This window comes from Polyodon spathula, chromosome 22 (genome assembly GCF_017654505.1).
Source record: "Polyodon spathula isolate WHYD16114869_AA chromosome 22, ASM1765450v1, whole genome shotgun sequence".
In the NCBI taxonomy this organism is placed as follows: domain Eukaryota; kingdom Metazoa; phylum Chordata; class Actinopteri; order Acipenseriformes; family Polyodontidae; genus Polyodon; species Polyodon spathula.
The window spans coordinates 3,574,370-3,596,016 of record NC_054555.1 but is presented as its reverse complement, the minus strand read 5'-3'; the positions used below and the strand labels follow the sequence as shown (position 1 = coordinate 3,596,016).

The 21,647-nt window shown below is 39.0% G+C and overlaps 1 protein-coding gene and 1 long non-coding RNA gene across 3 annotated transcripts; both read right to left on the bottom strand.

Annotated features, from left to right (window-relative positions):
• Positions 1-4: 4 nt before the first annotated feature.
• On the bottom strand, positions 5-1,437 carry LOC121297215. The gene is made up of 2 exons (XR_005947143.1): positions 861-1,437; positions 5-275 (listed from the first exon to the last, which is right to left on the bottom strand). It is a non-coding gene; the product is annotated as an uncharacterized LOC121297215 (long non-coding RNA).
• Positions 1,438-3,578: 2,141 nt separating this feature from the next.
• Positions 3,579-20,216, bottom strand: LOC121297296 (transforming growth factor-beta-induced protein ig-h3-like). Of its 2 annotated transcripts, XM_041223535.1 has the most exons (17): positions 20,047-20,215; positions 19,212-19,310; positions 13,923-13,987; positions 13,586-13,743; positions 12,681-12,845; positions 11,852-11,998; positions 11,420-11,561; positions 9,943-10,155; positions 9,377-9,514; positions 9,081-9,226; positions 8,813-8,949; positions 8,385-8,515; positions 6,673-6,797; positions 5,874-5,976; positions 5,145-5,188; positions 4,628-4,652; positions 3,579-4,108 (listed from the first exon to the last, which is right to left on the bottom strand). In XM_041223535.1, exons 1-17 carry the CDS (start codon positions 20,154-20,156, stop codon positions 4,056-4,058), a joined length of 2,001 nt encoding a protein of 666 aa, XP_041079469.1. In that variant the 5' UTR covers positions 20,157-20,215; the 3' UTR covers positions 3,579-4,055. The 2 variants fall into 2 exon arrangements, with proteins under 2 accessions (XP_041079469.1, XP_041079470.1); XM_041223536.1 differs by lacking the exons at positions 3,579-4,108; positions 4,628-4,652; positions 5,145-5,188; positions 5,874-5,976 and having other exon boundaries at positions 6,772-6,858; positions 20,047-20,216.
• Positions 20,217-21,647: the final 1,431 nt, after the last annotated feature.

Here is a 21,647-nt window from a genome sequence, read left to right as displayed (position 1 = left end):
GATGTTAATCCATTCAATCATTATTATTTATTACTGTTAACATCGGAGCATTTTCAGATTTCAGATTGCTTGGTCCTGACGTGCAGAGTCAGTGAAAGTCATCCCTCGCCACTAGGAGTTGCCGTTGAGCTCTAGTGGGGTGATAGAAGACATCACCTGTTGTGGGTCTGCGTGCTGATTGATAACGAGGCACAGCAGGGTCAGGTGTAACATGCAGCCGGCAATCCCATCACCCCCATAAATATTCCTTGTTAACACTCTGCTCAGCATGAAACCTGAATCCGAAGAGATAAATCAGAGCGCTGCAGAACAGGAAGCTAATCTATCTTCCACATGGAGAATCTGTCTGTAGGGCTAATTAACAAGAGACTGGTTACAATACTGGTTTCTCTTGTAAATCATTGCTGCTAACTTCTGATTGGGAGATAGTGGGTTTGATAGTGATGTCTACTGTAGTTAGAGTGCAGTACTGACAGGCTGGTACTGTAGTTAGTTCAGTCTCAAAAGGTGCTTTTCTTTAGCAGATCAACCTTCATTCATCTAATTAAACAGTACCTTAGGGTTTCTGCATAACTTATTTAGCTACAAGTAATTGATCTTTTGTTTTATAGGATAAGAGCACTTTACAATTAAGAAATATTTTGCTTGAAAAGAGTTTACACAGTAATGATAGGTAGAACCCTTCATTAACTGACTATGACTATGCAGTAACAGGCTCTGTTCCAAATACGTAATTACTTGGGAAAACTTAAACCAGATAAATATCCTGTGGCAATAAATAAATGAATAAATCCAATCATTTTCACTCCCTGTATTTATTTAAATGGACGTTGAATTTAGAATGAAAACATAAAACCTACCATGTAAATCCCAGCCTTCTTTTCATATAACGGGTTGAAAAGGAGTTTGATACTCCAGCCAAACCAAATAAGCCAGATTCCAAAATTCAATTCAGTCACTTTCCGTTGCCTTTGAAACAGTCCACACATGCAGTATTTCATTTGGGGTACTTGCATGCAAAATGAAAAACACTGGGGAAATAAAAAAAAAGATGCAATTCAAGATACTGCTAATAATGAAGCCTACAGCCCTGTGTTCACACCATGCCGTTGTGTGTGTTCTCTCTGTCCTGCGTCAGGGAAGATCATTGCGAGTCTTAGTGTAGTTTGGATCAGTTTAATTAATATGTTGAATGCACCTTTGTGTGTATAGTGTACAACACTGCCTAATAAATCAACACAATAAAGAAAGCAATCTCCCTGGTATCCAGATTAGCTGCTATGTTCCTAACCATATGGTTCCACTTCCTCTCTATCACCCAGGGCCCACTTGCACAAGATGTTTTGTAACAATGCGGGTTTCCTAGTAAAATGTTTCTTTGCATAAATACACATCGTTTCCTGCTAGAAAAAAGAAAAATTCCAAAGACATGTTAAAGCTGGAAGAAGAAGAAGAAGAAGAAGAAGAAGAAGAAGAAGAAGACCATCTTTCTTTTGATAAAGCAGGGTTGACCTGGGTGACAGGCGCAAGTACACAATGTGTGTATCAATGCTCCGGAAGCAGCGTGTTACGGACGCTTCCATCCAAGCTTCTCTGGATTGAACCTTCGGCCCAAGTGTTGATTAGAGCAAATGTTTCTTCATCCCTGCTGCAGTCTGGCTCATGGTGTGTCTCAAGCAACAAAAACATGGCTAAACAGAATAAACAGAAATGGTCTTTGTGGAAGTGAAACCTTCACAAGGCTGTTTGTTAATTTGTTGGCTTACAAACAGCTGGCGTGCATTTTGTCTCACTCAACCCAGGTTAAAGTGTGTCGACCCACATCCTGCAACCCGGGTAAGACCCACATATGTGGTTTCACACTACGCAGGATTGTGACCCAGGTAGCCAGAATCTGGGTCGGGACCCTGGTAGGAATGCCAGTGTGAGGTATTGCATTCTGTGAATGGAAAATAACATATTAATCTTACAGAAATAATTTCATGAAGGGGGCATTCAATTACTTGAACCTTTAAATTATATACAGTGTTTGTACACTGATGAAATTGAAACATACATCAACTGGACTGAAAACTCATCCGTTTTTGAAACCATGGGTTAGGATTACTTTATGCAATGTGAAAAACAGGGCCAACAGGCTCACTCCAGTCATTGCTGGTTTCTTAGAAAGAACATTCCTGAGGACCTTATTGATGGGTAATGGTAAATGAATAGTTTTACCATGGAAACAGCTGCAAAACCCAGTACAAAATGAGTGTGGTAAACTTTTATAAGGCTATACTGTCACAATACTTTTCAAGATTACGAAATAGTTGATAATGCTCTTTGCTATTTAAATTCTTATCAGGCACAAATATGTAGTCCTCCCAGATTTTGGTTCATTTTACACAACCCTCTGTACTCTTCCCCCTTCCTGGAGAGACCACACAGTCCACTATAGGCTGTAGGTCTTTTGGCAAATGCTTTACCACATCTGTACTGTACTTCAGTTTAGAATTTTTATTGGTGGTTTTGAAATGGTTATTCATTATCATCAGTGTCTTGGCTAAAGCACAGCAAATTAAAGCAGGCTTATGTGTTGATTACAGTGTGCAGTTGCATGGAAATGTACCAGTTGAAAAAGGTACGAGAATTGTCTTGTTCATTAGCTTGACACACGCATTTTTTAATATCTGTAGGCATGTGGTTTACATACTGCAAAGAAAGTGCATGCAGCTGTGCTCCAACTCCGAGACAGTTGCTGAAATTCCAGCTGATATAGATTAAACTGCAAACACAGGGCTAGGTTTCAGGCAGATTACACTTCATATAGGTGCTGCTTTTCAGCCAGAACCACATGATATCTGGAGAGCCACCCTTTCAGTGATTTCCTCAGCTGTATTTATTACATTTGCAAAGTGATTTACAGCATTGTGGAATCCAAACCTCCCTATGAAGATTAGCAGCAGTGTGGCCCTGTGAGCACACTCTGTCCTGGGCTGAGGGTAACTGTCTCCAGACAATCCAAGTCCTCTTCTGTATCATGCATATACCATACTTTGTGTGTAGCAGGATCACCTTTTATAGCCAGCATGACTTCATCATCACCTACTTATATTGTAGCTAATCAGTAAGACTCAACAGACTAACCAAATGTCTCAATAGCATATTATTAATCCTGTGGTCATCTCTAGAAGCATGCTGTCCCTGTCCTGTAGCTGTAACAGCTGGTGCATGTCTGCTGCGTTATTAAGGGTCAGTGATCTTCCCAAGCTACAAACAGAGTGTGAAGTGTCCTGCAGTACCCTGGGGTCATCTGCATTGGAAACAACAGCCTCTCAGGCCTTTACTGGATTAGGCCATGATTTCATGCCACATATTCACTGAAAGCGAATGGTAAATGTATAACCATTATGATTAAGTAACATTTGCCTGGCCCTTCTGCAAATTACTATGGGAAAACCTTATAGCATGGAATTAGGTAAACAATATGTACCCTAAACCTCACAGAGTACCTCCATTACAATAGAACTTGAATACATATATACAACACATGTTCAACAAGACCTTATGCAAGTACCCAGCCCATAACACCTTTGTTACAAAATGAACTATTTATTTGTATATGCAGGTAGAAGGCATGGCTAGTTTACAAAAAAAGTTGATTTTACAGTTTGTGAAATCGAAACGGCAGCATTCGTAAAAGAGTTTTTGGATGGGGTCACCTAAACATTTGTTGACACAGAAATTAAATAACTTGTTTTGTTCTGCTTTAGCTTATGCCATGCAGTCATGCTACATTTATAAGAAGAAAAACGTTAACAGAACGAGACAGCCAGCAGATAATGTATACTTACCTCAAACATCCAACCAGTCTGTACAGTTTTAGTTTTTTTAATGTGGTAAAATGAGTCAAGTAAGCATTTTTCTTTTTTAAAGGAGCTGATGTGGTGATGAATAAAAATGAAGGAATACACATGGACATTTGAGAGCAAGAATATAAGGAATCACTTTCAACCGCAGCAATGGGAAGGGTTGGTCCAGAGTGGTTCCGATGCATTTTGTCACGATGGAAGTTACTGGGTGCGTCTGACTTGTTTGATAGAGCGATATCTATGAGCTAAATCACCTAAACAAAAGAGGAAAAGAAAAATAAGTTCCACACTTACTTGAGTTTCTCATAATCATTTTTGATTTGGAGTTTAATGGTATTGAGCAAGGCAGGGGTGGCCAAAGTTGGTCATTCCAGTCCTGGTCTTAGTTCCAACCCTGTTCTTAATCATTTAATTGAGCTAATCAAACCTCCATCCAGACCCTGAAGTAGTTAATTGTATAATCTGTTAAACCTGGGATGGATTAGTCCTCCAGGAACGTGATTTGACACCCCTGTTTTAAGGCTTTACAGGATCGAATAAATATTTTCACGCCTACTTTAGATGAAACTACTAACATAACAGTAACTATGAAATATGGACTGTAAAGGAAATATGGGATCCATCTCACAAAGCTTTAACCCATGAGTTACATAAAGACATACAAACGTCTTAATATCGCTTCATTCTTTTAATCAAAAATGTTTTTATATAAATAAATAAAAGCTTTGTGAATATGGCCCATGTTATTTATATATGAATATATAAATATTTACCTAGTCTGATTGTTTTGATTGGAACCTGCAATCAAAAACAAAGGGTCATAGATATAACAAGAAAAATCCTCCAAATAGTACATGATGAATACTGAATCACCTTTCTCTCAATTTTAATCTGAATAAAATGCAAAGTGCATGCCATTTTCATCAATAAAACGTATTGTTCTGGTGAACATTTATAAAGCTTTCTTTATGACACGTTTCATATGTGTTTTTAAACCATCCATGTTGTTTCTAAAGAGAACTATTGATTTGCAGCAAAACCCTTACTGCCCTTAGCTGAGGCACTGTATAAAGCGCACATCATGATAATAATATCTGATAACCATGACGGTTTGATATCGTTTTAATCTGCTTCCCACTCATCAGATTCATACTGTCCAGGTTTATTTAATCTCTAGCTATTGGGTCTGTCATCTTGTCTCTTCACACTCTTGGCTGTCATGTGACAGGGTCCAATAAAGAACAACTCAGTATAGCAGTAGTAATAATACCAATGTGAATGCTAACTCACCCTCATAGCTGAGTCTTCTACAGCCTTGTCTCCTGCAGTCCTGACTGTTGATGGCAAGAGAAAACTTGTGAAACCAACAGCAAAGCGTTTCTGTCAACCTGTCTGAAATCAGCTAAACCATCTAGTACCAAAGTTAAGAGGGCAACAGGAATGTTATCTCAGGCTGTTGCACCTGGTTTAACTTCCCATTTTTCATTTCAATAGATTTGTATGGGACACCACTCGTTTCCAGTCAGGGAGAAGATGCAGGTCACCATGCAACTACTTCAGCCACAAAACCGTCATCCACAACATCCAAATGCTCAATCACAATTCTAATGTGAAACTATGAGAAGTCAAGCAGACCTAGAGGATACAGAACGAGGGGTTTTATTCGCCTTCGGAGGATGCCCCAGCAAACCGCAAGCCCTGACAGCACAAATCAAACTAACAACAAAAATCTGAAATTATTTCAGATATTTTAAAGTTGTTATAAAACTCAGCTCTGTCCTGAATTTCAGCAGCATGCCACTGGATTGGAATGTAAGCAAAGACAAACTCTAAACTAGTCCCGGTCAGCATGCTATCCCACTCATGTCATTCCACCTAAGTGGAATAACAAAAATGTATCCCACGCTAGATATAGCCCCGCTTGTGGTATAAAAACATTTACTCTAGTTCCTTCAACAGTGTTCTCATTGAGAACTGTACATGACCCTTCTGTAAAAAATGACTGACAGGATTCCTTACCAACAGGCTGTATGATTGAGTTGACGGCAAACACCACTCCATTGGTAGCCATCATGTCTGCTTCAGCCACGGGGACCCTGTTAACATTCACAGTGTAATTCCTCTGAAAGAAAATGAAATGTTCTCTCTTTAGGACAACTTGTCTCTTTAGACACAAACTGCAGTCAAAAAGCACCCCTGAGACCAATGTCATTTATAGTCGAAGTGGCTAACTGTAACACTCTCTAACTTAACACAGTGCTACATCTACAAATACTAAAAGAAAGGCAATAATTTCAATGGCAGACATTTCAAATAAAAGTATTTCACCCCGAAGAGATTCACATTCTCCCATCAGTGGGTGATGTGGCCACCACTCCCAAGTGCCAAAGTGTGAAGGATCTTTTAATGGTCTTTAGAAGTTTTTTTACATTTACTTATGGAAAGAACTGCATGATCAGAATATCTATTTTGTTAATACTGTTTATATATATACTGTACAGATCTGTATGATATAAAGAAAACGAATCAACGTATTTTTCCTACAAAAGTAAATAAATAGACGAAATTCACGTGTTATATAAGTAGTGCTAATACTGTGTAATTGATGCAGTGGGCAACTCCTAATTCTTACTGAACAAAATATTCAACGTCTTTTGAAGGAAGTGTGACGGCAAAGAAAAAAATATGTCATTTTAAAAGATGAAAACTAGCAGGAAATCCTATGAGGCTTCAAAGTAGGCCTTCGCTCTGCTGACTGGAGCTGAGAAAGCCGAGGCAGAGATGCTCCTATGCTGTGCTGTCAGTCCTGTGAACGTACCATGTTCAGTTCAAGCTTGTCACCCTGGAGAGACTTTAGCCTGGTGTAAGATACCACTCCCCCACTGACCAGGAGCTCATCCCCAATGTGGTACTTCAAGAGGTCAGCCAGCTGACGCGAGTTACCTGTGAGAGCCATGACCAAAGAGAAGTCTGAAACCACCATCCTTTGAGCTGTTTGTCGCTTCTGCAGTTGAAGAAATGTACAAAAAAAAAACTCCAGATAATGGTAAACAACATGCTTGCTTAAAAAAAAAAAAGACCCCTAGTGGTGAACAAAGCACACACATCTCTTGAGACTTGGCCAGTTGGATAGTGGTAATGAAAGCTGTACGTGGTTGTGGCAGAGCAAAGCTCTGCCCTTTTTAAATTGGCAGGGATGGGGTTAATTTCCCCTACCTGTCTGGGTTTATTATGTTCAGGTGGCTGGGGTTGATTAGTTGATTAGGTTAATTAACGATCAATCAGCGCCCAGCCACCTGACATAAAAGGAGGCCTCTGCTTCTTATTTAAGAGGAGGGAGCTGAGGAAGCAGGTTGGTGTTTGTGAAGTTTTTGTGATTTGTGAATTCTACATCCAGTGAAGGCATTGCCCAGCCTGGAAACCTTTATTTTTGTAAGTTTGTTTTTTGTACTGTTTTTTTTTTGTGTTTAAATCCCTTTATTTTGCCCTTGTGCCCTTTTATTTTGTGTTTATTTATAATAAAAGTATATTTGTGAACTGTAGACTGTCTCTGGGCCTCTTTCCACTCGCCAGCCTGCCACATAGGTACTTATTTTTTTTCAGGATGCCAAGTTAGATTTTCCTTCTGCAGTATTACTACAGTGTGAGCAGTAATAAACACCTTGAGGAGTTAGTCACATGACAGTAAAACGAATACTTGAAGAGTCTGGACTGCAGTTACCTAAACATCTTCAAGAGCCTCTGTTCATATTTGTTCACTTCATCATCATTATTTACATCTGCTTAAAGTCACTGTTGTATGGTGTTCCTTGTTTATAATGCCAAACATAGTTCAGGTTAGTACACCATGTTTCCACATCAATAAGAAAAAAGGCCATTGATGGTAATGTGCTAGAATACAGCAGAGAAACAGACCAAGGCTCCTATTCTTTACCTGATAGCAAACACAACATTTCTAGCAATTCAACACAATACACAAATTTAAGATCACCCTGCAAATTCAATAAGAGGCTCTATTAAAAACTCAGCTGATCTGATCAAAGCATTATCTCTTATCTATGATCCATGTCACCTTCTTGAAGAATGCTGTTTTGGTCAAGTTTAGACTTAAAGTCTAAATATCTAAAGATACAGAACACTGAATCTTAACTAATTGTACTAAATATAAACAGCACTAACTACTCGCACACGTGCTTGTAATTGCCTTTAAGAAGTTCACAGCTTCAGTACGGCAGTAAAAGTGGTCAGAGCAAAATTAGTTTCCAATCAGCTTTTGAAACACTCAATGTGGAAATTAATTACCCTTGATATGAACTAAATTGTAAAGGTGAGGGAAGGTTTCTTGTTTTGAAATCAACACGTTAATGAATGGATGTATTTAATACCTGTCGATAAATACTTCTGAAAGGCAATTCTGAGTATGAACACCGGTTGTCAGCAAACCCCTACTAAATACATAGCATAAGAAGACCATTGAAACCACTGAATGGTATGCAGTGTTTAACAGAAGGCAGTGTGAAGAGTCGTTACCCATGAGCTTGTTCAGCTCCCCCGGAGGCATGGCACTGAAGGCTTCATTGGTGGGAGCGAAGACTGTGTAAGTACCCTTCTGGTTTAGCATCTCTGTGAGGCCTGCTCTCTGGACAGCACCAACCAGCTTGCTGCAAATTCAAGACATTAAAACTTACTAAGATAAACAGAAACCTGTCTAAAAAGTGACTCAAACTGCAGTAGGAAGAGGCAGAACAAGCACTGGGTGTTCCACAGTATTTGGGCCCTCTTTAAATTAAGCCTTTTTTTATGAGTGTCATATCATAGTTTTGCTATTCCTTTTAGAAAACTTGAAAAGGAGCTATTAACAACCATCGCCCAAGCATGTGGACAGTCTCCTGGATTTCTGCCGGACAGACACTGTATTCCTGCCTGTTAGCATGCCTGGAAACACCAGCCTCCTTTACCTGAAGCGATTGTCTCCCTTCAGAATGTCCATGACAGTGCCCACAGGTGGGGTGAGGACCTTGTCCATGTGAAACAGGCTGCCATAGCGCCCTTTCTTGTCATGGGCTGCAATGCAGGTGTTCTCAATGCACACAACCTGGGGAAGAGGAATAGAAAAATACAGCACAAAATAAACATTGTGTTTTGATTAAAAAAAAAAAAAAAATGAAGCCAGAATACTGCCCCATGTGTTAAATCGTGCAAGCAGGGTGTAATTCTGAAGCTCACATTGCGGTAAACAAAGACTCTAAGCTTCTTTCCTCCCAGAGTCTCTAGGACCTGCCCATGGTACAAGTGGTTGGAGGACAGCTGCTTCTTCACAATATGGTTCCTGAGGAGCTTCTTCACTTCAGAAGTAACTCTTAACGTGGTATCTGTAAAGAATGGAATAATAATAATAATAATAATAATAATAATAATAATAAATAATAATAATAATAATAATAATAATAATAATAATCACGTTTTCTGAAGATATACTCATTAATGCACCAATGCAACTTGGATAGTTATAACATCCCTACCTTTGAAAGCATCGTTGGTGGGTGCCAGCAGGGTGATAGCCTCTCTGCCAGTCATGTGGGAGCTCAGGCCAGCTTGTCTGAAGAGATTCAGGGCTGTGCTCACCGTGGAGCCTTCTGCCAACTCAGCGAGGGTCTTGGCTTCAGAGAAAGATTGCAGGAGTGTGAGAAGGTGCTACCAATTAATACTCAATGTTCTTTTCAAACCTCTCTAATCCACGTGCTTGCTCAAAGCTTGGGAAATTATTTTTAAATGTACTCCTTTCATTCTGTGCTGTAGCAACGAATTCAAATCACTTAAGAGTTGTACCTACAGTACATTTTGTCATATCCAGTCCATGCCCACCAAATGGAATAGGTGCTTCAAGACACAAATACACATGTGCATGTGTGACCTAAAACTTGGAAAATATATTTTAAAATGACCAACAAATTAAAAACTGCTTGTGATCTTATTCTCAAATTTACCAGCATGCAAAAAAATAAAAACAAGTTTCAAAATAATAACCAAAACCTTCCTTAGTCCCACAGGTTTCTGTTCCAACAATCTCTACAAGGCTAATTCTTACCTGAATCTGGGATGAGGAGCTCATTGATGTAGTGGATGACACCGTTGGTTCTCAGATGATCTTTGCTGGTGATGATGGCTTTTCCGTTGAGGGTCATCTCAGATCCATCGCAGCCCACCTCCAGGGAAGTGCCTTGCAGGGTCTCCATGGGTGTGCCTGCCACGATGGATTCTGAACACTGGACTGTCTTCAGAATGTGGTAGTTCAGCAGGTCTACAAGAGACAAATGCATAACCATTTAAGTGCAGCCGTCTCCTCCTATAGGAAAGCTTCCTAAGAGAATGCTTCGCCTAAGAGAACAGCCTTGTGGAGAAACAGATTTTTCACATTGTAAATGCTCTGTCTAAAGAAACAGGAACTTCACTTAAAAGAACATCTTTTTGGCACTGCCAGCGATTCATTCACAACTGATACAGTAGTGTTTTGTAACCTGATAACTCATCATCGTCGCACTTAAATTCAAATGTAATCTTTTCAAATGTGACTTGTCAACGCAAGAGTGTCTTGAGCCACAGTGATTGGTTTATTTCATATTTTCAGAATTCTACAAGAAGCTGGAAATTGTTTGAGGTCCTGAAGAAAACCTGAATCAGACACTGAGCAATTTGGGTTTTCTGTTCTGGTGTGTTGCTTCTCCATCCTGTTATAATTTTGTGCATGTCTTGAATATTGCTCCTGTACAGGTATTCATAATTAATCTAGAGCTGCTGCTGCATTTTTTAACATGTGTAGGGGTGCTGTATTATTTTAGTTTGGTTTATTAACGGTACTTAGTTTATTACTATATTATTATTATTATTATTATTATTATTATTATTATTATTATTATAGCTTATTAACATACACTTGCATATTGCTTTTCTCTTACTTATTCTGTTAATTTAATATGTTGGTGCACATGCGTCATGACAAGTAATGAATATATATTTATTTATTGATTCATATTGTGCCTGGTGGTCAACTCAGTCTTAAAGAACACTTCGACTAGAGAACTTCTCTTGCTTCCCGAGGGGTGTTCTCTTAGCCGGAGGCCACTGTACTCCTTGGTGTACCGCAAATATGTCACCCAGGTAAGACTTTACACTGAGTGTCTCAAACTACTCTGTTACTCCACTTTAATTGCACATGTGCCTTCATAGTAATTACATTGTTCATACTCAACCACCTGTGCAAATACATTGTGTCATTACGCATGTTATTGCATTGTAACTACAGTACACATCCATATGTGTAATTACTGTGTTCTTACAGCTAATATAAACTCTTGCTGTTATCCATTTCACCCTTTGGGAAACACTTGAGGTGGTTGTTCCATTTGATGAATCACAAACCTGCACATTTTATCCACAGTTTCTTCTACAGTTACACCCATAGACCTTATGTGTTTGTAATCCTTGTTGAAGCAGCTACCTTTATTTATACTTTAACTTCAATAACAACCCCACCATCAAAACAGCTCCAAATGTGCTCTCCTCACCTTTGAGAGCCACGGGGTCTGCCAGGATCCTGTTGAGGGTTTCTGGATTGATCTTCTCAAAGGCCTCATTGGTTGGAGCAAAGAAGGTGTACTCTCCCTCTTTGTCCAGGACCTGTTCCAAACCAGCTGCGGCCACAGCGGTCTGCAGCACATTGGGGGAAGGGGGTGGGGGAGGGAACACAAAGGTATCAGTTGGTTTAGTCATCTGTACAGCTGACCCAGTAAAGCTACTTCGTCTGTGAAATAAATAAAACGTCTAAAAGAGAGTTTGCACCCAATTTGCTGGTTGCTTGTGGAGTTGTGTATGGAGGCTGGCTGGCATAAAGGCCTGTGTGCTTCTTTCCCTGCTTTTGGATCACCAGGAGCCTCTCTGCTAAGGTTTGCTGCAGGTTTGCTGGGGGGGTGCTGTAAGGGGGAGATTGGTAAACTCACGCTCAGTGTCTCCAGCAGGTCGTTATCTACGATGGATTGCTGGATGGTGCTGGTGATGGCTGTGATGACCCGGTCAATGATGTGAACGACTCCATTGGTAGCGTGTTGGTCGGCCTTCATGAGACGGGCACAGTTCACCGTCACAATCTGCAGGGAGAATAAGACCTGGTAATAACCCTTCCTCTGTTGAGCTTCGTGCTCTGTTGCAGCAAAGGAAGCAAAGCCACAAACCGAGCCCTCTACTTGACCATGCAGTCGAAAGCAACTGAGAATTTTGTTCGCTGAATGAGTATGGTGGGACTTAATTCAGTATACAGTTGCAACAGCAAAGGATACAACAGTCACGATCCTGATTCAAAAAGACAATGCCATAGGCACTTGAATAGTAATGCTGTTCTTGTGAATGTACTGTAAAAAACTGTTGAGGATGGCTGTTGTTGGTTGAAAAACTCATCTTTTGTCTTGCCCCTCTGTACTCCAGGCGATCCTTAATTTGTCTGCTTAAAAATTGATGAATTAATCTCTACACGGCTTGCAGGATTCACTAATGATAGTTATCTATTACATTAAAGGATTTTCTACCTCTTTTCAATTAGAGATGAAACAGTGCGCCCTGTGCTCAAAGCTTTAAGTCATAAATAATTTACTGAATGAATAAAACATGAATATGAATACAATGCAGTTTAATATTCATGAAACTGTTCCGGGCTGTTGTAAAGACGTCAGCCTAGAAAAGATTATGAAATCTAAAACTGTGTTATACTGATAAACAAAACAAAAAGCCAATGATAAACGCTGTGAAGAGCAGTTGTAAATGAGTAATACTCACCCCATTGGGATAGTGGTGAATGAGCACGTTCAAGTCCTGGTACATGGAAGGCACGACCATTCCGTGTTTCAGGTCGTCAGTGGTCAGGCGTCTGTTCACCATGTGGTAATGAAGTGCATTCAGCAGCTCAATGTTCACATTGCTGACAAGGGCATCCAGGATTTCCTATGGGGAAGAGCGAAGCAGAAGCTGAGTTACAAAATGTATTGGTCAAAGCTCACCAGAAGGTTCAAGTGACGACAGGCTGCGTGGCACTTTCAATTCCGTTTTTGTTTTCTAACGAACAGCTTAGAGCTTTTATAAACAGACATACTGAATTTGTAATACTTTAGTGAATTAGTAAGCGTTTGATTTGATGCTTTTATATGATCTAAATTGGGAGTTTTAATAGTGACAATCGTTATATTGATCTACAATCGATTCATCGATTAATCACACCGTTTGTTGGTCATATTTGAAATTGTATTGTAAGAGATATTGTGAAATATTGGGTATTCCCTCCACCATTTTTCAAGTTTTTTATGGATTTTGATACTGCGCTGAGGTAGACAAGATTCATCGATCGATCTTTTTTTCGATCAAAGCCCACAGGTGTGATTAATCGATTAATCATAAATCCATTAAAATCCCTAGTCTAAATGCATTTGCAATGTTTAGCATGAAAGGTGTAACTGGATCTCGTGTGTGGCTGCTGCCCAACCTTCTAAACGAGATGCCGCATCTTAAGGGTTATGTCCTGGATAATAATATGTACAATTGCAGAAAAGTGCAAATTGTAGATCCCTTCTCTTGATTATTGTTTCATATCTAGTTTTCCCAGGAGTAAGATCCAGCTCTGATGACAATAGGTACTGGCTGTTCGACACTGACGAGAGAGGAGAGCAGGGGAACAGAGCAGCTCTTACAGAGGGCAGGGTGGACCAGGCTTCATTGCTCGGGGCAAAGATGGTGAAGCTCCCGGGCCCCTCGATTTCAGGCTTCAGTTGGGCTCTCTCTGAGTACATCTTGGTGGTAGTGGCTCCTGCTACTCCCAGAGTGTTGTAAATGTTGGAAAGGGGAAGTGCTGGAGAAACCACAGAGCAGGGAGGATTTTAAACAAGGACAGTGAGAGACAGACTCACTAAGATGAGCTCAAAGAAACTGTTTTGAGAAATCAGTTAACAGTCTGCATCAGGTTTACTCCAAAATAACCTGCAATCAAAGAGCAGTATAAATACAGCTGCCGTGCGCGGCTCTCCCTACCTGCAGGACAGCCTTTCTCCCCTTGGATTTTTTCATACCCTGGACAGCATTCATAGGTGATCACCCTGCAATGAAAAGTCGTCATTAAATGCATAGAAAAGTGGGGAAAAGAAAAACATTTTAGCATACCTTTGTCAAGGGAAAGTGGTGGCTTTTGATGCCAGTGTAACTACTCTCATTTATTTCTACTGAAATCTATTAATGTGCTTGTGACGTGATTTACTTCATAGTTAATGATGTAACAATCTGCTGCTCCTTTCTATTTAAACCTTCAAGCGTCATGGCATTGAGTTTTTCTCCATTTATTTTCCTTTATGCTTCTACATTCTATTAGGTAATCCATGTTACGTTTATTTAATTTTTTATTGGTTCACTTTTTTTTTCTTTTTTATGTTTATTAGGTGATTCTTTAGCAAAGACTGTAATGAAACACTAATCTATAACCAGGTTTTTATAACCAGTCTCTATTAAGAATCTCGATGAGAGGTGAAGTTGCCATTAAAAAATCATATTGGGACACGGTTAGAATTAGAACTACATAAACATCACACATGTATATTTTTTTTAACAAACTGAAAACCAGCGGTCTATGCCAAAGTCAGTGTGCATGTTTATTTCACAAAGTTTTTGTTTTTGCTTGGCTAATTCTATTTCTACCTCTGCAGGCTCAATGAATCGCACGCCACAGCACCAGATAATGAGGGGGCAGTGTGGGACGGAACCAAGCTCGTGGTTTGTTCGTTCTGTATTAGGCAATGCAGCTTTATTTGTATGACAGCAAGTACTAGAAATGTTGAAATGACCCACTGCCTTACGAACATGTTAACTAATGGTGTTCATTTTTTTTGGTTAGTTAATATACATCAACCTGTTTATAAACTAATAAAAAACCTAAAATAAAACCTGATCCAGTTTGTTAACCGTTACTACAGTTACATCTTTAATAAACACCGCTGTTAAATATTTTACTAAGCTAGTTGTTAACAGAGTGAAAAACCCCTTTAAAATAAAAGTATGACAACTTTGTATGGCTTCGAGAAAGACGCTGGTAGCTAAAATGTAAATAGCATGAGAATGAGAGCACTTCGGATTCCATTCAAAACTATTAGTCAGCCGGAAAGTAAAGCATTCCTCTGTCCACTTGGGCTGTGCTTTACTTGCCATAAATTCCCGTAAATCACTTTGTAATCTAAATATTTAGAATTAAGGAGCTCCTTAGCACAGTGCAGGGCCAGCACATGCACTTCAACATGTAGAACTTGCCAGAGAACACATTAGCAATCCAAGCTCCCGTCTCTTGAGGTTTTACTCTTTACTGTAAGAGGTTGCTCGCTCTGTAAGAACTGCACGCATGCCACTGAGCCTGGGAACCCCATATTTGAGCACCCTGCCCATGGTTTTCATTTCACACTGAGGATTCCACTTCACATTTGTCTCACATCTACAACCAAGGCTGTGTTAAGATGGTCCTTGTTGAGGTAGAAGAGGTGAAGAAGATGAATCAAGGCACAGCTGAAATGGTTCTCTACCTGTCAATGTTTCTTTTCAGTGGATAGTGTTATGTAACAGCCACGTACAGTAGATTAAAAAGCAGTCCAGCCTGAAGAAAGTTGTGTTCTCTTAGCCACAGCTGATTAACATTCACCTCCTACGGCTTTCCCGTTAAAAAATGCTACAGGGACAATTACAGTAACTTAATTGCTTTTTTTAAAAGTTATGGAGTCCGTTTAGTCAAGCGGGTGAGAACAACTACTGTGGGAGCACTGGGTCTCACTCAGTATCAGCTGGCATGTTGGCTCAGTCACACTGTCGGATTTTCTTAATGGAGAACATTTATTTACAATGAACACTTTTCTGGGGTTCACCTTAATATACAGCTCTGGCCAAAGGTTTTGCATTCTATCACCCTATAGAATTAACACATTTTGCTTCATAAAGTCAGATGAAACCTGCTGAATAATGTTATGGTAACACAATTAAATACCATTTTGTAGTTTTCCATAAACTTACAAAACTGATATAAATTGAAAAAAAGTGTACTATTATGGTAGTCTGTACATATATATATATATAAATTATGTCACAATTAAAAAATTCTAGGTGATGCTAAACTTTTGGCCATAGCTGTAATGTACAAGTGGAAAAAATGTTCTGGATTCACAAAAACACGAAAAAAAAAAAAAAAAAAAGTCTTGATTTTAGATCAAGAATGAAGCCTCTATTTACTGCAAACCTTGCCCTTATAACCACACCAACCTGCATATACGGACAAGGCACCCTCAGCATGCCGAATCCTGGAAGAAAAGCAGCTTGTCTTTGTAAATACAGAAATGCATTGAAGGTGGATAGCCAATGGATGGTTAAGTACCATTTACTGTAAAACCTAGAGTAAAACTAAGCAGGGATTATGTGTGTGCGTGTGTGCATGTGTGTGCATGTGTGTGCGTGTATGTATGTGTGTGTTTGTGTTGGGACCCGCAGGACTGCATGCAACTGCTCTCTCTAACCATTTGACCTGAAACTCTCCAAACCCCACCTCCCAGCTCCCATATAAAGAGAGCGATTGTTGGGACTTCCACTCAGCAGGACTCCTCACCACAGCTTCCTGCGCTCTCCTTTGAAAAAAAAAGGGTCTAAGGAAAGCTTAAACTTTTACAGCCAAAAATAAAATTTCCAACAGATGCAAAAATGCTTGTTTTTGAATGCCAAGTGAAGTCTGCAAGACGCCATGCAACTGCTTTTATGGGAGAAAAAATGAAATCCCCTCAGGAATTTCTCCATCCAGCCACTAAACCATCACATTAACAGCTTTAAACAAAAATAAATAAATAAACGCATGGGGTCTTGCACGGGAACATACCATAACACTATACAGCAAGAAAAACACCCATTGAAAAGCCATTTGAAAGCAATTCTGAAATCTGAAAACATGTGGCTTTGCAATCATATCCTCCAATTCTAGTACGTCACAATTTGTACCAAGCAGGAACATTCCAGGGTTTGGCAACGAACACACAATCCTTTGTCGTCATTTTGATTGGACACGTTTTCTCTGCCACGTAGTGCTGAGCACGTTCGCAATATAACAACAACATAATCAATGGAATTATGCTCTTTGTAGTTATAGAAATCAAAACCTACTGTACAACCAAAAAGTCCCTACCGTAGCCACCTAGACAAATGAATTGTGTTGAGTGGGGCTTGATACACAGAGGATGCATCCCAAACGTTCATAGAGCCCTAAAGCCATTTCACCAATAAACCTGAAATGAACATCTGAATTCAGAGAATTACGCTGCTTAGATCAAGCTTCACTTCTCTTCATCAACACAATGTCATTTGGAAAAGTGTAAATCTATTGAAAAGATTGTTTGCTCACGCGCAGGTAAAAAGCCACACAACCTTGAAGTTTAGATTCATTTTCCCTGTGACACTGATATTAGAGTGAGACATGTATCTCCATAGATGAGTCTTCTGCATGATTGTTTAGCAAGAACGGTTTCATTGCATTTTAATTTGTTAACCTCAACTTGTAACATTCATTTTACAACCACAGTTAATGCTTCAATATAAAAAACCTTCTAGTTTACTAGATATTTTATGCATACAGTAATAAGAAATATCCTATACCAAGTTTTATATTGAAATTCTCTTTACAAATTATTCAATACAATTAAGAAATGTAAACTTTTTTATTCTTATAAATGCAAATGGCTGTTTGTATATTTATTAGTAACCATTGCTATGCTGTGCTGCTGCAGTGGAAGGTTCTTTATGAAAATGCTTTGCTTAGAGCAGGGGTCTCCAACCCTGGTCCTGGAGAACCCCTGTCCAACAGGTTTTATAGGTGTCTTTACATCATCAGAGGCTAAAGATCTGGAACACCTGTTCATCTTGACTAATTAAGTCAATAATTGGTTCAATTAAGTAAATGAGAGATTGGTTGAAACAAAAACCAGCAGCCACAGCAGCTCTTTGGGACCATCTTTTGGTAAAATTGTTCTATAAACTGATGACAGAAATGTTTAATGTGAAATGAATCTGCTTTTTGTAAACCTATCTTTTTCTTTTTTTTGTAAACTAGCTCATGGAGAGGTCAAAGAGGTCCCAAGCCGAAACCACGAGTCTCTCGACAGAAGAGCAGCCTATCGCAGTACTCTTCAGAGCTCCATCACCTCCTGCAATAAGGAGCCTCAAGAAAGCTGAAGAATGTCTTGCATGGTTTGGAACAGTTTCCAATTTCAGTCCCAAATTACACTGAAAACAAACTTCTGTGCTTTGTTTTATTTCATTTGAAAAGTCTCTAATAACCAGACAATGCAATAAACAAGCTTCATGAGATAATATCCTTTATGACAAGCCGCTTTGGTTACTTCAACTAACTTCCTTGGATTACTGTTGCTTCTGATGTTTAGCAAGATTAATGCAAGTTTCAAGTTTGTAAATTGTCTTGGTTTTCCATTGAATCACACAGCCACTTACTTAATCAAGTTTAATAACTTCCAGCACTGTGAAAAAGCAAAGTCAGATTCCTATGTGGAGAAATTCAAATTAGTTTTTCTTTTAACTTTCCAGAGCTCACCCTGCCAGCACACCCAATGGGGCACTGATGAAATCATATACCTAATGCAGTTCTTGTCTTGAGGAACGACTGTCATTGTTTAAGCTTGTTGAAAGTTTTGTAGATTAATATTTCTGGTGAAGGGGAATGGGCATATGTAGAAAATGACACATTCCTTTTAGGATGATTGACAATATTAGAGTTCTACCATAACAGTAGGATTATAAAAAGCACCATGGTATAACTTCTTATTCAAGACACCTTCTTCTTCAGGCGTCAGCAAACTGTACAAAAAGGTAGTCACCAAACATAATGCTGCTGTACTGGTTCAGTTCTGACCCAGAACAGAACAAATCCACTTAATATAGCACCAGTGGCTCCTTGTCTCTGATCCAAGAACAAACAAAAGCAATATTCTCTTGAAAACATACAGAATTCAATCACCTGTACTTCTAGTGCAGATCTACTCTTACAGAATACTTATGACCATTTCTCTGCTTCTTTGGGTTCAAGACTAAACTAAAATGGTTACCTTATTTAAGGAAGTATAAGAAAGCTGCCTCTTCATTCCTTTCCATAATCATTTATAATGTGTTATGACTGCTAGATATAAATTATATAAATGATTATCAAAAAAAAAAAAAAAAAAAAAAAAAAAAAAAACAAATATGTACTAGAATGCCCTGTACCATCCTTATCTGTAATAAACCTTATCTGCAACTACTTACGTGGGCTTGCCACAGATCTTCCGGTAATACCACTGTTTGCAGTTTGTGAAGTATTTCTTATTGCTGCCTTGGAGCTGCTGCAGGGCGCACACATTGGGGCTGAGTATTAAAGCAAAACAACAATGAGTATTACTATTAGGTTCACAATGCTTGCATTTTTAGAAGTGTAACATGCAATATGAACCCAGTATCATGGAGCAGCATTACATTTGTGTGCTAAATTATAGCAGAATTCACACAGTCCTTCTGATCGCGCAACCTTATGCTTGCCGTCACATTCCAAGTTAAAAAGGTAACGGACACCCTAAGTATGCGACACCAGGAACCGTGCATTAAAAACGCTAAAATAATTTAAATGCACACAACGGGATAAAACCCTGAATTAAAGAGTTTCCTACAAAAATGTCAATCAAAAGTATCAATTCAAACAAACTAACAATGAAGTTGTAGGGAACAAGGTTCACGTGAGCATATTAACAACAACAACAACAACAACAACAACAACAACAACAACAACAACAATAATAATAATAATAATAATATAATAATAATAATAATAATAAATACCACTTTGCGTCAAGCTGAACAAGAAAACGACAATAACATTTTTAAAAATGTGGATTCAAAACCGGAAATGACATGAATAAAATATAATATTAAAAACAAATATTTTTCATATTCCACCAAAATATTTATTTAATTCAGTGAAATATAAATTTAAATACCAGCTTGTATTGCAATAATAATAATAATAATAATAATAATAATAATAATAATAATAATAATAATAATAATAAAACTCTGTTTTAAACAATAAAAAGACACCCGTGCATACCCATGCTGTTTTCCTCTGATCTGACTGTGCTGGAGCACTTGTTGGTAGGGAGCCTTTGCAGTGGTAAATGTCACATAAAGCGCGAAAGTTAACAATGCCAAATGCTTCATGATTCTTCTTGTCCCTGGTTTCAACCTCCACACCGACACAGTGCTGGGGCTCTATATACTGTAGTGACAAAGGCTATAAGGGGCGGAGAGAGGTTGGACTAAGCAGAGGGCAGAACACAAATATTTTGACTTAAGCTTCCTCAGGCTATAATGACACCGTGCTGTGTTTTCAGTTGTAGGTTTTCAAGGGAAGAAAGTTTGGACGACTACTGTAATTTAGCAAAACTCAGTATTAAACCACAGTGTAATTTATTTTACAAAAGCTACGTGCTTTCTGTAGTATAGAATTTAAAAAAAAAAAAAAAGATTCTTCATAACGGGGTCCCTCCACTTACAAGGAGCGTTTGTCTGTTCCTGTTTTCCAGAACGGCAGCGCAATTATTATGCAAATATTTAGTCAAACATAAATATGCATTATTTAAAATGAACGTTTAGCAATGACATTTGTACTGTGATGCTTATTGCGCGTTCAGAGTGTAACTGTATAACGTGAGCCCAACATACGTCAATCAGTAGACATATTCAACCCTCATGTTATTATTCATAAAGCTTTTATTATATCTTCTTGCCGGGCAGGCACCGTCCTGCTTCGTATTTTGTGACTTTTGCTGTCTTATTTCGTTCTCTTTTGAACACTTTCCTCTGTTATTTTCTTCCTGCTGCTAGTGGCTCTGTCCTCTCTCCACTCATTCCTCTCTCAACACCAGGAATACAGAGCTGCAGCCTCCCCTTTCCTCCCACTGCGTTCTGAGTTATTCTCTTTACTCTTCCGCTGCCCTTAAGTTGTTTTTTTCCCCACCATGCATGCTTCACGCTTTGTGGTTTGCAAATTTGCTATAATAAAAAAAAAAAAAAAAAAAAAAAAAAAAAAAAACTTTGTCACTATTCTTTAGTCACCTTCCACTCTAACTTGTCCCAAAGAAGTAAAAACAAGTAAAAACAAAAAAAAGAAAAAGAAATACTCCAGATTCTCAAGTTCTACTCAAAGCTCCGTCCATTGTCAGGAAGGAAATTCCTAAAACACCAGCATTGGTCGCTGCATTGTAGCTATAGGTGTGTGCAAAAATGTGTTACTTATACTGCAAATTGTCGTAAGAAGTATTTATCAGAAGGTATTCGTGTTGATTTCCAAACAAGAAAAGCTGTCCTCCATCACATTTACAACTGAATACTGAGGCAGTGAGCTGACTTTTCATTGTCAGCTCCGAGGGTGAGAGGCATTACACTAGCTAGAACTCCCCCCCCCCCCCCCCCACCCCCTCAACCCAACCCTAATCCTACCCCTAACCCTAACCCTACCCCTAACCCAGCTTGTTTGCACTCATGCAGTTGCATTTGGTGATCTAACGCTAAGAGCATTGTGGGAAGCTGTTCCAAGCATTTCCTCCACAAAACACTGCAATGCATGTTGAACTTCACTTCACACCACACAGAAACGGAGCTCTCAGGAACCTTTGGTTGAATAACATGCTTAACCAAATTCAATCAAAT